Genomic DNA, 14,892 nt, shown 5'->3' with positions numbered 1-14,892 from the left:
AAGGCATTAAAAGGGAAACTACAATCTTTGGCTGGTTTTAACAATGGGCAAAACAATGTACCTGCAAATTCATTCATACAGGGGCCCAATCCTGGACCTGTGCACAAAATGTAACTAAAGTGCCACACAGACTTGTGATTTGCCATACACACTTGCAACACACCAATAATGAAACTCCAAGCCCGTGACTTTGTACCTTGTACCTTGACTTTTCAAAATTGCAGATCTCCATGCATAGAAACTGTTACAATACAGATTGCCGTAACATCAAGCCTAAAATCCAAAAGTCAATTACTGCTTTTTGAAAGAAATGCTATGCTCTCTAATAGGTACAGACTAACCAGCAAGGTCATGGTGAACCAGAACTCATTGGAGTGTGTGAGGGGCTACAATGGTCCTAAAAGCCCCCTTACTAAAATAATCTAACATGCATACAGACTGTTTCGATTGTTTGATCTCCAATGAGTTCTGGGTCACCATGAGCTTGCTGGTTAGTCTGTACCTCTCGGTGTTACAAGCACTACTCCATAGAGCCAAATTAATCCATGCCATGCACTGATGAGGATCAAACAATCCGAAACAGTCTGTATGCATGCTGGATTATTATGGCTCTGTATAAATTAACAAGCGGACACATCATTGCATTCCAGCGGTTCTGGAGGTGTGTTTAGCTTTTAAGGGCAACAATGATGTGAAAAACTATTTGCCCCCTTCTTGATTTCTTATTCTTTTGCATGTTTGTCACACTTAAATGTTTCTGCTCATCAAAAACCGTTAACTATTAGTCAAAGATAGCATAATTGAACACAAAATGCAGTTTTAAATGATGGTTTTTATTATTTAGTGAGAAAAACTCCAAACTACTACATGACCCTGTGTGAAAAAGTGATTGCCCCTTTGTTAAAAAAATAACTTAACTGTGGTTTATCACACCAGAGTTCAATTTGTGTAGTCACCCACAGGCCTGATTACTGCCACACCTGTTTCAATCAAGAAATCACTTAAATAGGAGCTATCTGACACAGAGAAGTAGACCAAAAGCACCTCAAAAGCTAGATGACATGCCAAGATCCAAAGAAATTCAGGAACAAATGAGAGCAAAAGTAATTGAGATCTATCAGTCTGGTAAAGGTTATAAAGCCATTTCTAAAGCTTTGGGACTCCAGCGAACCATAGTGAGAGCCATTATCCACAAATGGCAAAAACATGGAACAGTAATGAACCTTCCCAGGAGTGGCCGGCCAACCAAAATTACCCCAAGAACGCAGAGAAAACTCATCCGAGAGGCCACAAAAGACCCCAGGACAACATCTAAAGAACTGCAGGCCTCACTTGCCTCAATTAAGGTCAGTGTTCACGATTCCACCATAAGAAAGACTGGGCAAAAACGGCCTGCATGGCAGAAATCCAGGGCGCAAACCACTTTTAAGCAAAACGAACATTAAGGCTCGTCTCAATTTTGCCAAAATGCATCTCAATGATTGCCAAGAAAATACCTTGTGGGCCGACGAGACAAAAGTTGAACTTTTTGGAAGGTGCGTGTCCCGTTATATCTGGCGTAGAAGTAACAGCATTTCCGCAAAAGAACATCATACCAACAGTAAAATATGGTGGTGGTAGTGTGATGATCTGGGGTTGTTTTGCTGCTTCAGGACCTGGAAGGCTTGCTGTGATAGATGGAACCATGAATTCTACTGTCTACCAAAAAATCCTGAAGGAGAATGTCCGACCATCTGTTCGTCAACTCAAGCTGAAGCGATCTTGGGTGCTGCAGCAGGACAATGACCCAAAACACACCAGCAAATCCACCTCTGAATGGCTGAAGAAAACAAAAAGAAGACTTTGGAGTAGCCTAGTCAAAGTCCTGACCTGAATCCTATTGAGATGTTGTGGCATGACCTTAAAAAGGCGGTTCATGCTAGAAAACCATCAAATAAAGCTGAATTACAACAATTCTGCAAAGATGAGTGGGCCAAAATTCCTCCAGAGCGCTGTAAAAGACTCATTGCAAGTTATCGCAAACGCTTGATTGCAGTTATTGCTGCTAAGGGTGGCCCAACCAGTTATTAGGTTCAGGGGGCAATTTCTTTTTCACACAGGGCCATGTAGGTTTTGAATTTTTTTTCTCACTAAATAATAAAAATCATCATTTAAAACTGCATTTTGTGTTCAATTATGTTATCTTTGACTAATAGTTAATGGTTTTTGATGAGCAGAAACATTTAAGTGTGATAAACATGCAAAAGAATAAGAAATCAGGAAGGGGGCAAATAGTTTTTCACATCACTGTATACAGCAGTGATGCACTGGGGACATCTCAAGCTCACTCCAACCTGAATTATTGCAAATTCTTTCTGTTCTAAGAAAGCAAACTTTTGTTTTCCATACCTCTCTAATAGGGATAGTCAATGAGGTGCAAATAAATTGAATGAAGCGGAGGTGGGATTTAATTATTTTTAAGATGCACACGTTTGCATAGTAAATTTGCATAACCCTGCATCATCTTGGAATTATCTGCATATCAACTCTAGAAAAAGCAGGTCAGAAAAAGGTCTCTTCTCTACTTGCTCTGCGTTACATACACCTGTTCAGCAGAAGGAGGGACCTGTATTGGCTTTCTTGTCCCTCATCTGCCCTGAATCGACTAAATTGGTGGCTTAAAAGAGCGGTTGAGGGAGGCACCCAGTGAGAGGATTCAAATGTATTTTGGAAACATAACCTATGTGTCCTTCATTAGGGGGTCTGCAAAAAGCTACTTGAGCACTATTCATGTCTGTAAATGTGAGTTATTTACGTGCATGGGGGGCGGTTGAGCATTTACCTATAAAACCTGGAAGCTGCCCATGCAGTTCAGGAGCTGGACAACAAGTGAATTATTGCTTAGGCACACACACAGGTCTGTGCAATCAGGCATGGCAAGTATACTTACTATATTCCTGCATGCTCAGCTCAGTCACCGCATGGATGTCAGTCAGGAATGGGATTCGTGCCTGGATTTTTGTGCGCCCCTCACGTTTTGTTTTTTCAATACGCTCTATCATCTGCTGCTGTCTGTCTATCCAGTACAGGTGATTGCCAAATACTGTGAGCCCCACTGGCTGCAAAACATTGGAGTCTTCAAGCACGATGCGGTTCCCACCTGATAAAATATTTGATGTATGTTACATGCAGCAGTAGACAAAACACAGAACATTAATATTGCTCTTTTCTCCTAGCAGACTCAAAGCACCAGAGCTGCAGCCACTAGGACATGCTATAGGCAGTACCAGAGTTAGGGAGTCTTGCCCAAGGTTAGGTGCTGGCTTACTGAACAGGAAGAGCCGAGATTCGAAGCCTGGTCGTGTCGGACCCCTTAGCCAGTACACTATCCAAACATGCAGCGGTAGATTAGTAAAACACTTCCAGCCTCCTCACAGAAGAGTACAGTGATAACTCAGTGTGCTGTTACTAATCACAATCCATTCAGCATGTCCAGACCAGTTTCCTGGAGCACCCAGAAGAAAGGTCAGGCTGGTGTGTTTGCTGTCCCAACGGGCTTGCCATCTGAATTAATGTGTACAAATCTGACTAGAGTTCAGCTTTAAATGGAAATATTCAGACATTCAATATGCAAACTCCAGTTTGGAAAAATCAAACAAAAGATGAATGTTCACAACAGATTACAGCCCCTTTCCTTATGATATAATTCTGCACGATTTTATTGCGATAGGTCAGGGCTAGCCTTTTCTTACCAGACAGATCACTGCTCTCAATCCGCCTTAAGTCTGAATCAGCCCAGAAAAGTTTCCCCAGCTTGTTGTCCAGAGCCAGGGCGATGGGTTTGCTGAGGCCAGTAAAGAACAGAGCTTCTCGCTCGGTCCCATCCAGTGCGGCCCTTTCTATTTTGGCCGACCGCTCCTGCAAGTTGGTGAAATACATATATCTGAAACGAGATGGCAAGTATTAGAGTTTCATTAAGTGTCCATGGATTAAATAACGATAACATTTATACAGATTGGTTGTCTTTCAGTAGTTAGCTGAAATGGTTCAACAACACAAGCAAATTTGTTTCTCTAGCCACAGTCTCCAGAGATATACACAGTGTTAAGAGGTGAGAAAAAAGAGGCGGCTGTGGGAATGCCTCCTTAACTTCCCAATATGGCAGCAGCTGTACTGTGGTTCACAAGACAACGTAGCACAGCCCAGAAACACCCAATGAGTCGATATTCATTTAACAGGGATATCTGACAGAAAGCTGGTTCATGGGGTGCACTCTTCTATTTCAATACAAGTACCCCCACCAAAAAATCCAGAAAAATTAAAAAACAAAACATTCTGTATTTAAGCAGTCTTACTGGCTACAAATTGCAGACCAAGTATGTGAGGGGGCCAGTGGCTTGACGATCGGTAGGTACTGCAAATGCGCTTGTAGCGTGCCCCGGGCCTTACACAACACAACGTGTCACAGTTGGATTGATATGGACAACTGCCGCTGTATTCCCCGCAGAAAGCGTCACTCTCTAACATAAGAGTGGTTCGGCAGTGAGCCCAGCAACCATGACCATACACTAGTTGCTGGTAAATTGTCAACCAAAGCCATCACAAAAGGAGATTTCAAGTGAATGTCATCTTAAAGTCTATAAAAAAACAAAAAACTCAAAAAAAAAACAAAAAAAAAAAGACTTTACCATTGCATCAAATTTTGCTTGACGTTCCACCTGAAATATTGAGTGCTTGAAAAAGTACAGCATGCTCCTCAGTACTTACCCCCTCTCTGGGTTAACAAGGATTGCCCTGGGCCGATCTTGTTCTCCTTTCAGGACCACACCCACAGCACGTCCATCCATACGGGTAACATTGATGACATTGGTAGCTTCACACGTCCAGTAGATGAAGCGGCTGTAGATGTCAATGCTCATATCATAAGGCTGCATGTCCAGGGTCGGGTTAGCGTTTGAGTTAGAGACCACAGTTACATTCTGCATAGAACAAACCAAAATTAAAATAGTTAAATTAACCTGCATATATGATTCATGCAAGCGAAAATGGAACGCCAAACAGACTTCAAAATATATTCTTGAAATGCCACCTACACAGGGCTGAAACATAGGACACAAGTAAAACTGTTATATTACTCTTAAAATAGAGCTGTCAAGTAGCATTTGCTACACACCGCTTCTTCCAAGTCCCGTTTCTCCCTGTAGAGCTCCCACACCCACTACTGCTCTGAGGAGATTACAGAGTTTCTCTAGTCAAAATATTTATTACAGCAGTAATATTTACGTGCACTGAGCATAACTTTTTTTTTTTTTTTTTTTTTTTTTTTTTTTAAGGTGGCTGGGACCCCCTGCTTTTGTAGCCCCCTTGTCGCTGTAAAGGTCGCCATCACTGGCCATACTGAAACCAGCTGTGAACGCGCTCCTTGCCGTAACGCATGCTGGGAACTGTAGTATGTAGGTAGGAGTACCTCCTCCGCAGGAAAGGTGGCCAGCTGTGGCTGACAACCTTCACAGGGGCTAGGGGTACATGATTAGCACATGATAGCTCTGCTGTTGGCTCTTTCTAAATACAATAAATGAATAATAATGATAGGTAAGGGTGGGGGAGGGGGGGCTCAGTGCCCTTTAAGAGGATCACAGTCATGCTGGAGAATAGTTTGCCTCCAAGAAATCAATATGTTGTCTCACCACACAGGAGCAGTAACTGGTGTTTTACTTGTGTCTCAGGACACTAAAGTATTCATTTCTGAATTCTATCTAATTTAGCCAGACTCCACCCACTAATCAGCAGAATACATTATCTGGAATGTTTATGCAATGCTCTAGGCACATCTCAAATAAAAAGGGAGCTGAATCCTACCCAGCAACATCTCCACTCATGTATTTTACTTCTGGGTGAACTCGATGGACGCATGTCTTTTTTTCAACCCAAATAACTATGTAACTTCCTTCTGTGACAAACTGCCTGTAGGAACTGAGGAAACCTCTGCATGATTGCCAGTGGATACAATTAAAATGCCAAGTGGGTATTATTTGAATATACAAGCACTTGCAATGCATTAGAGGATGTTTACTGGGGACTTTTTTTGGGGGTACATGGGACAACTTGGAACATATTTCATCTGCCATATGGAAAGTTTAGGGTTGGAAGTAATAAAAAAATGTGTTTATAATTCTGTAATAGTCATTTAGAAGTTTGCTTTAAGCTTCACTTCAAGGTCATACTGTTAGACATGAAATCATTTAGCCAGACCAAGGGGCTATGTGTGGTCATATGTGACCTCCATTACACAAGCTTATGGGAGTGTTACAAGCACATTTCTTGTATGGTTCTACTTCAGTTGAACTGCAAGTGTTTTTTGTTTTTTAATTTCTCTCAGTAATAATGGATCAATGAACAGACATAACACAAAACAAAGGATTATTCAATATATATCCGAGCTAATGTGATTTCAGCCCATCAGCAACTGATGTATAGTAGGGAGAGCCTCCACAGCACGGTTTCAATTCTTAATGAACAGTTAACTTTAAACAGTTTCATGTGAAGGCAACTGAAGGTTACAATTTTGATTGCCTTACTTGGCTGCCATCTTCCTGCGCCCGGCGAATTGTCTGCCGGGAATCAATCCAGTACAAATGCTTCTCCACGGGGTCATAGTCAATGGCACGCACATTGCGCAAGTTGTGAATTGGAAGAATGATGTCGGGACTCTGTTGCTCATCGATCACCATACGATTGATGGCATTTTTCTGACTGAAGAGCAGGAATGAACTGGGAGCTGCAAAAAATTGGAAGAGAGGGTTACGCAACTAGTGACTCAGTAGCGTTGCAATGACAGATGTCTGAATGAGTTACTTACGGCTGCAAGTCTTGTTGTCAGAATTCAGGGAAAAATGTACAGGACAGCCACAAGTGTATCCACTGACAGGAGTAGCCAGGCAAAGATGTGAGCAGTGGCCATTACTGGACGCACACTCATTCCAGCCAGACTGGCGAGAGGAATGGAATACCAAGATGTCCATAACATAGTCCAAGTGTCCTTGGATAATAGTTCGGTTCTGGCCGCTGGTTTTATTGGCTCTTTCAATACTTCTACGGCTCCAATCTGTCCAGTATATGAAGTCTTGGTACTGAGTGAGACCAAAAGGATGGGGTAGGTCATCAGCAATCACTTCCCGGTCTTGTCCTACATAAAAGAATGACAAACATGCATAAGCCTTATGAAAGTATAAGGGAATAAATGTTTTTATCAAAGAACCCAAGTGGGGAAGTGAAAACTGCATTAAAAAACTGGATATATTTTCATGTATTGATTTGTGAGCTTTAGCTAAACAATTATATTTAACATTAGCTAAATGTTAATTCAAATAAATTAGTAGAAATGAGCTGTTTTGTGAAAAGTACTTTCTGATAAATCTTACATGTATAATATGGCCATATAGAACCTCAGCCTGCCAGGATCATGAGGCTGAAGAGGTGACCTTTGGGGCCAGAACTATCAGTTTACTCGCTATAACTACACCTGGAATTCTCATTTTTGAGACATGCAAATAGGTGTTATGTCCAATATTTGAGGTACAATAAAAACCTTTAAGATCACAAAATCAAAACATTTTTAGGCAAGATCAAATTATGTCTTAAAAAGCAATAGCCATATGCACTTTGGGTCTACAGTATACAGCAGAATCTGAATGAAGAATTAAAAACAAACAACTGCAAGTGTTGATTCAGTAGAAGTTGTGACCTCGAGGTTTCTCATTGATAAAGTTACTGAATAATTAACATGCGTCCTCCAGTGACATGTGCATTGCGGAATGGAGATCTGTGCAAGCAGGAAAAGGTCCTTCAAACCCAGGCAAGAAGTGGATGGGTTCAAGAAGAGAACGATAGAAGGGAAGCTTTTATACAAAGCGGATCCGTTACTTAAAACAGCATGTTTAACATTTCCCCCTGCAGATAAATCCTTTTTGATGCAAATGAAGTAGTAGCGGCAAGTGGAGTTTGGCACCTGTCCACGGCACGGCTGACTTCCTCCACAGAAACATTCCAGCCGCAGGAAGACAGCAGCCTGACTGGCACAGCTGGGAGGCAGTTTATTCACCTGCAGTAATGGAGCTGGCTCGGGGCCCTGCCGACAGCTGCTCCCTCCACAGCCCCATTCACACACTGAGCTCTCTGCACTTCCTCTTGACAATCCCAGCATGGGAGGCCTGTGTCAGTCACTTATCAAGCTCCTACAACTCCTAGCAAGTCATTCCAAGCAAAGGTTGGTGAAATAGTCTCAGACTTGTTTCTTGGAAGCTGCAAGAGATGCAGGCCAAACAACTCTTACATACCTCTATTATAAAGTAAGTTAAATCCTGTAGTAGGTCAGGTTCTGGTCGCCAGCGGTGGGCTTTCGAGTCCAGGAGGATTCGAATTCGGAATTCTAATGACTTCAGATGTGACCAGAGGCAGCGGGGAGTTAACTTAACCAGAAGTCTTCGGGGATGCCTGCGTTCCATTAAGTGTCAAATGCGTAATGAAAGCAGTGTTCCATGACTCACTATCAAATTTATTTAAAAATTTAAAATTTTGAAATGAATGCCTATGACGCGTAATGGAGCACAGATGTCCCCGAAGACTTCTAGTCCAAAACCTATTGGTTCTGTCAGATTTCTACTACTTACTGTAAGTGACCGCAACATAGGAGAAAAGTAATTTATGGCTCATTTTACTCTGGAAGAAACGTACTTAACTGTATATGTTTACATAGATTAAAATTTTAAGATTTTCACAATAGAGGTCCTTTGATTACTTTATGGGCGAGTGGTTAAGTTGAGTGAAGTTTTGGATGCTAATTTTTTTAGTTCATAAAATGAGACACCTCTAACTCAAACAGGCGAGCCAGTCAGCAGACCAGAGCGTTTCAGACTTTTGCAGGCTATAGTGTGACGAACAAACCTTTTACAACAACAACAAAAAAAAAAGTATACATTACATACATTATTCCTATTCGATTCTTGATCCAATAATACTTCATGGAGTTCCTCTAAGTGCAAAGTAGGCCTTGGACTTTAAATATGCACAAGCTGGACTGCATGCCAGAACTTACCCATCATGTCAGATGACTCAATGAGGTTCGTATCCAGATCTGTCCAGTAAAGTCGTCTCTCAGCATAATCTATGGTCAGCCCATTGGCCCGTCCCACATTTGGCACCAGAGTAATCCGTTCTGTGCCATCCATAGCAGCTCTGTCTATCTTGGGCTTTCCTCCCCATTCTGTCCAGTACATAAACCTACAAAAAGCATTGAAACAGGTCACTGAGCAAACCATGATATGACTACAGAACAATTCAAGATCAACACCCAAAAAAAAAAAAAAAAAAAAAACTGCTCCCAGCCTCTGGTGATCAATAAAATGAATTCTGAACTCAAAGAGAAATGGAAGGGACCATTACAGATTTCCTTTTCAAAAATCTATGTGCCTGGGTTGTTGTGCTGATCCATCACTTTTTGGAAGCTGTACACAAGAATCAAAAATTGTAATGTAATGTTTTTTTGTTTTTTTTTTCAAAACAAACAAAACATGGCCTGCATATTCCACACACTTAAAGGGTACCTAAAGTAAAACGGCCCGAGTCCTGACTTGCACAGTTATTATCAGGGCTGTGGAGTCAGAGTTGGAGTCAGAGTCTAGGAGTCGGACCAATTTTAGGTACCCGGAGTCGGAGTCTGATTTCACAAACTGAGGAGTCAGATGATTTTGTACAAAATCCACAGCCCTGGTAAGAGACTAAGGAGTCTGAGTCATTTTGGGTACCCGGAGCCGGTGGTTTCATAAACTGAGAGGTCGGAAGATTTTTGTACCGACTCCACAGCCCTGGTTATTATTGATTTATAAAGCGCCAACATATTCGGTGGTGCTGTACAAAGAAAGAAACGAACATGGGGTACATAATACAGTTCATCTTTACTTGGGACAATGCGCTTATTCTGGAGCTGGTCCTCCAAGTGTACAAGTCTTTGCACATTTTAATATGCTGGACTGGGTACACCAAAATGCTTTGTTTAGATTTGTGGGGTGTTTTTCACCACTGCGGAAAGATTATCCTTGCTCCAATTCTGGAGACAGGGGCACAGAACAGGAAGTGAGATATTTCCTTAACAGGTGCCGAGACAGCAATGAAGTTCTAAACTTTCCCCACTATTTCCAAGGCTTCTGCCTATGTATTTAGAAGTCTCTGCAACAGCTCTTCTATATGTACCTAGATGTAACTGGAGATCCTCTACACTTTCCCCTGAGACTTTCCCTTCAATCCACAGGGCAGCTGAACGCTGACCTAGTTTACACGTGAGAAGGGAAAGGCGGAGAATGGAACTGCGCTGACACAGGAGCGTCTGGCTGAATGACGGGATAATATTTCAGGTCTGTGTTCCCAGAGAGGGTAATTATTGATAGCAGACCAGGACGCTGAGCGGATAATGTGCCTTTGTTATGGAGAACAGAGAGGGGGACAAAGAGCTACTGAGATCTGGAAAAATAGAGAAGATCTGCTATTTTTAAGGAATTTTCCATTTCCTTCTCAGGGTATAATATGATGAACACTTAACCCCTGGTTATACAGTGTGTATCCAGTCTAATTCTGAATTCAAACAAGGAATGGAACTGTGCATTATAACTGGTAAAAGTCAGATTTTTAGTGTTAAATAAAAGACCAGAAGATATTTGGGACTATGTGGGAAAACTGGTAGCGAAAGAAGTCCGGTTGTTATCTAGGTAAGGTTTATATTTATTTTTTAAACTGCAGCAGAAAATACAGTATTAGATTCAGTACTATTTTAATCTGTATTCTACCTATGGCATTCAGCGCTCCCCCATGTGTAGACAGTCACTCTGGTATCATAAAGCCAATTTTCTCACTTCATGTAGTATGAGAGCTTACCTATACAATCTATAGTATTCAAAATAAGATGGCCCTCTTGCTACATGGAGGTAATACAATTGGTCAATGACTGGCCAATCAAAAGAGCATGTGTGTATGCACCCTTAGACATGGTAAAGCTACATACTAACAAACTTAACGCCCCCCCAAAAAATTGTAATATCGTTTTGGGTGACTGTCTACTATATACAGGTGTCCCTGCAGTAAGATTATGCCACATAAGCCAAGTATGTTGATGGTGGTCTCGTGCTCGTCTAACAGAAATCCACCAAGCTGACTAATACCGTGTTTCCCTTAAAGTAAGGCATCCCCAGAGAATAAGCCCTAGCAGGAATCCCTAGCATGCTTGAAGTATAAGACATCCCCCGAATGTAAGCCCTAGCAGCAGCCCCACATGACACCAGCAAATCACGCTCAATACAAAGCCTGGACACAGGAGAGCAGCAGTGTAATGTGACTTCTAAAGTGCAGTATATGTGTCAGGCAATTTGTGTTTTTGTTGGAGCCAGCCCTCCTGATCTGTCGTGATAAGCAGCAGCAGCACTTCACTTCTTCTCATGACACACAGCTTATCCTATTATAGTTCTGGGAAGCCTAACAGAGTTCTCTGCCTGCAAGAAATAGATGCTTACCCACATGATCAGCAGAATCAATTTCTTCTATATAAGTGAGAGCCAATATCTGCAAACCACAAGCTCTGTGCATGCTGCTTGTGTTTCAGCATGGCATGCAGTACATACACTTTGTATAGGAAAACTACCAGTGTCCCCCCCCCCCCCCAAAAAAAAGTCATCCTTTGAAAATAAGCCCTAGCACACATTTTGGAGCAAAAATTAATATAAGACAGTGTCTTACTTTCAGGGAAACATGGTAGTTCCCTAAACACTACTACACTTCTCACAGGCATGAGGATATGATGCCTCCTAATCATGCCTCCCCGGTCTATAAAGCAGAACAGGTTGCACAGCCGAGAGACAAGCACCATGTGTTTACACTACAGCAAAACATTTTAAACCCAAAGGGATCAAGAACAATTATTTTTGGGCAACAGTTATCCAGCATCATTTTGCATCTCTAACAGCCATTTAAGTTTCTTGCTCATTCTTCTCGATTCCCCCTCCACAGGACAGTAGGTAGAAGCCCAGTGAGTGTCTGTGCACCACAACAGAACTGTCTTCCAGCCAATTATGAAATACTATTTTGTCTGAAAACTGCCAGTGTGTATGTGACATACATCTGTAAAAATGATACATAGATATTGCGTTACCTCTTAACGCAGAAACGTTGCGACTTTAATGTCGCATTAAAACGCAACGTCCCATTGTGAATACAGCCTAAATGAACATTTTTGCTCATTCACTCAAGCTGAATCGCTCCAAAAAAAATGCTACATGCAGCAGGTTTGCGATTTTAGAAAAATCACAACACTGCTATGGGAACACCCTCATATGGTTTCAGTAGCCAAGCGCTTTTCAAAGTGCTGGCGATCTGAAAACCGCTCAAAAGTGCCCTTGGCATGCACCAGCCCTAACATACATTCTCGTATCTCGTCACTCACCCCTCTGCTGGGTCCAGTGCAAGTGCCCGAGGGCTATCCAGATCTTTCCACACCAGTATCTGCCGATGCAGCCCATCCAGCTTGGAGACCTCAATGCGATTTGTACCGGTATCCGCCCAGTAAAGGTTCTTCCCCAACCAATCCACTGCCATGCCTTCTGGATAGTCCAAACCAAACTGGACCACATGTTCCATGGCGCTTCCGTTCATGAAGGCCCGGCTTATTGTCTGCAAAAGAAAAAAAATTAGAAAAAAATACACACAAAAGTGCTCAAGACAAGCTGTCTGATGCATAATAAAGAGGCAGCTGTGTTGAGGCTGGAGTGATATGCAGAGGGTCTGGGCGACAGTGGACTGATGTAGAGTTTCAAAGTGCATAAATATTCATTGATCACTGGCAGCATGTTTATAAAAAGTCACAATATAGCCGTGATAGGCATTTAATATAACTCAATTTTTCAGTTACTGCTGTGTTTCCATATTCATTAAGCGACGAACACTGCAGTCATGCAATTTACCTCTGTATTTTATTTGTGTTTGAAAGGCAAAGGTTTCTGTATTTTAGGCTTCTTTCACAGTAGGACGTTGCGGTTTGATGCAACTTTAACTATTTCAGCCGCCCGGACGTGATACTTACGCAAGGGTCTAGTATACAGTGCAGAAGTTTATTGACGTGTATGCACGTCAATACTGTTCACAGCATATTTTGTATTGACGTGTATATCCATCAATATCGCCAGGGAGGTTAAAAGCAAATATCAAGTACATTCCTACACATGTGCTTATTTAAGCCCGAGCAGGAACCTGCAGGCAAAAACAATGCGATTCCAGAGAAAAATCAGATAAGGGACCAGCATCCTGCCTTTTGGACCATACCCAAAACAAAATAAACCAGGGAGGTCAAAAGGAATATTGGGTCAGATGACCAAGTACCTACCTTTAAATTTATGTCTGTCCAGTAGATACGGTTATCTGTGACATCGAAATCTAGAGCAGATGCTTCCTTCACACCAGTCAGCGGAATGGCCACGTTGTTATTGTTGGTCTCTAGAGAAATGCGGCGGATGTCTGCCCGGCGGGAGAAAAGAAGGAATGCCTCCGGAACAATACAGGTCCTCATGTCATTGATCAGCTCCAATCCTATTGGACAAGCACATCGCGGCCCCTGGGGCCGATACAGACACAGATGGCTGCAGCCGCCATTGTCATCAGCGCAAGTGTTGTTCCCTTTAGATTAAAGCAAGAAGGATTAGACATTTTCTATGCAACCTAATATGGCAATAGACTTAAGTTTAAAAGCATTCCTATCCCAATAGTCTAAAAACTTTCCAGGTTCAGTTGGAAATATTTTATCATGGTGGCAGTAATATTTGAACATTAAGTATTCTGGCTGTGCTAGCATTGCAACAAAAGCGACTGAACATTTTTGATCTTCTCTCAAGCAAGGGCAAGTCTAAGAGGACGCTCCATATAATCCAAAATAAAACCTCTTCATGAATAATTGGTTTTATTGTAGAAGTTGTGTAGGAAGTGGACAAAATATCCTTGTATACATACATCCATTAGAGAAAGGTTTCTAAAGCCTGGCCTCACCATTCTGATGCTTTGATCCAATTCAGATGGGTTAATCACTAAAAACATTAACTCCATTTAAAGAAATAAGACTTTACTGCTTTCTAAGTGGCTGAGATAATGTCACGTTTGTGAATAAAAAAAAAAAAGTGAAAAGAAAAAATTTATATTTCATGTGTTGCCCTGTTGAACCTTAGGACTTCTGTATGAGTAGGTTTCAGCCACATTTGTCTAGCGCTGTAATTTTCCAAACTACGCACATGCTTTTTTTTTTTTTTTTTTTTACGATATTTTGAAAACGTAAATTGATTAAACACAGTAGAAATGCAATGCGTTCACATATTGCGTTTACTATGTGTTCATACTGCATTGCTGCTCCGGAGCATCACCCATACCAACCAAACCTATAACGGCACACCTACCATTCCCTGTGCTGGTAGGAAGGATACTAGTAAGCTGTGCCTATTGTGCTTCCTTGGTAGTAGCTGCCAGTACAACATTTGAAATAATATTTGAAAAACCCTTGTGATCTGAACACAGGATTGACGTTTTACAACAAGAGTGGAACTTTAAAGTGTTTCTAAAGGGGCCCATACACCTAACGATTTTCCCGCTGATATACAGCAGATTCGATCACTGTGATCAAATCTGCTGTGAAATAGTTGACCAAACAATCGATTTCCAACCGAAATCGATCGTTCCCGTCCCTGTCCGTGCGGAAGATTTTGCTCGATCGACGACGGGTCAGGAGTGCATCGATACCGGCGTTCGAATGCCCGACGCAATACATTACCTGTTCCGCCGGCGCGTGTACCTGCTGCTCCTTCTCCGCTGGGCTCAAGAGTCTGGCAGGCTTCA

The 14,892-nt window shown here is 41.9% G+C and overlaps 1 protein-coding gene across 1 annotated transcript in view; it reads right to left on the bottom strand.

Moving 5' to 3' along the window:
• Positions 1-14,892, bottom strand: part of LRP6 (LDL receptor related protein 6) — a 158,468-nt gene that overhangs the window by 35,062 nt on the left and 108,514 nt on the right. The window contains exons 9-16 of the mRNA XM_068277320.1: positions 13,400-13,689; positions 12,464-12,690; positions 9,074-9,258; positions 6,839-7,165; positions 6,558-6,757; positions 4,747-4,958; positions 3,732-3,922; positions 2,930-3,139 (exon numbers count right to left, since the gene is read on the bottom strand). Of these exons, the coding sequence (XP_068133421.1) occupies positions 2,930-3,139; positions 3,732-3,922; positions 4,747-4,958; positions 6,558-6,757; positions 6,839-7,165; positions 9,074-9,258; positions 12,464-12,690; positions 13,400-13,689 (1,842 nt within the window). The remainder of the gene's footprint in view (positions 1-2,929; positions 3,140-3,731; positions 3,923-4,746; positions 4,959-6,557; positions 6,758-6,838; positions 7,166-9,073; positions 9,259-12,463; positions 12,691-13,399; positions 13,690-14,892) is intronic.

The sequence above is a fragment of the Hyperolius riggenbachi genome, chromosome 3 (genome assembly GCF_040937935.1).
Source record: "Hyperolius riggenbachi isolate aHypRig1 chromosome 3, aHypRig1.pri, whole genome shotgun sequence".
Lineage (NCBI taxonomy): Eukaryota > Metazoa > Chordata > Amphibia > Anura > Hyperoliidae > Hyperolius > Hyperolius riggenbachi.
This window is presented reverse-complemented; position numbering and strand designations above follow the sequence as displayed.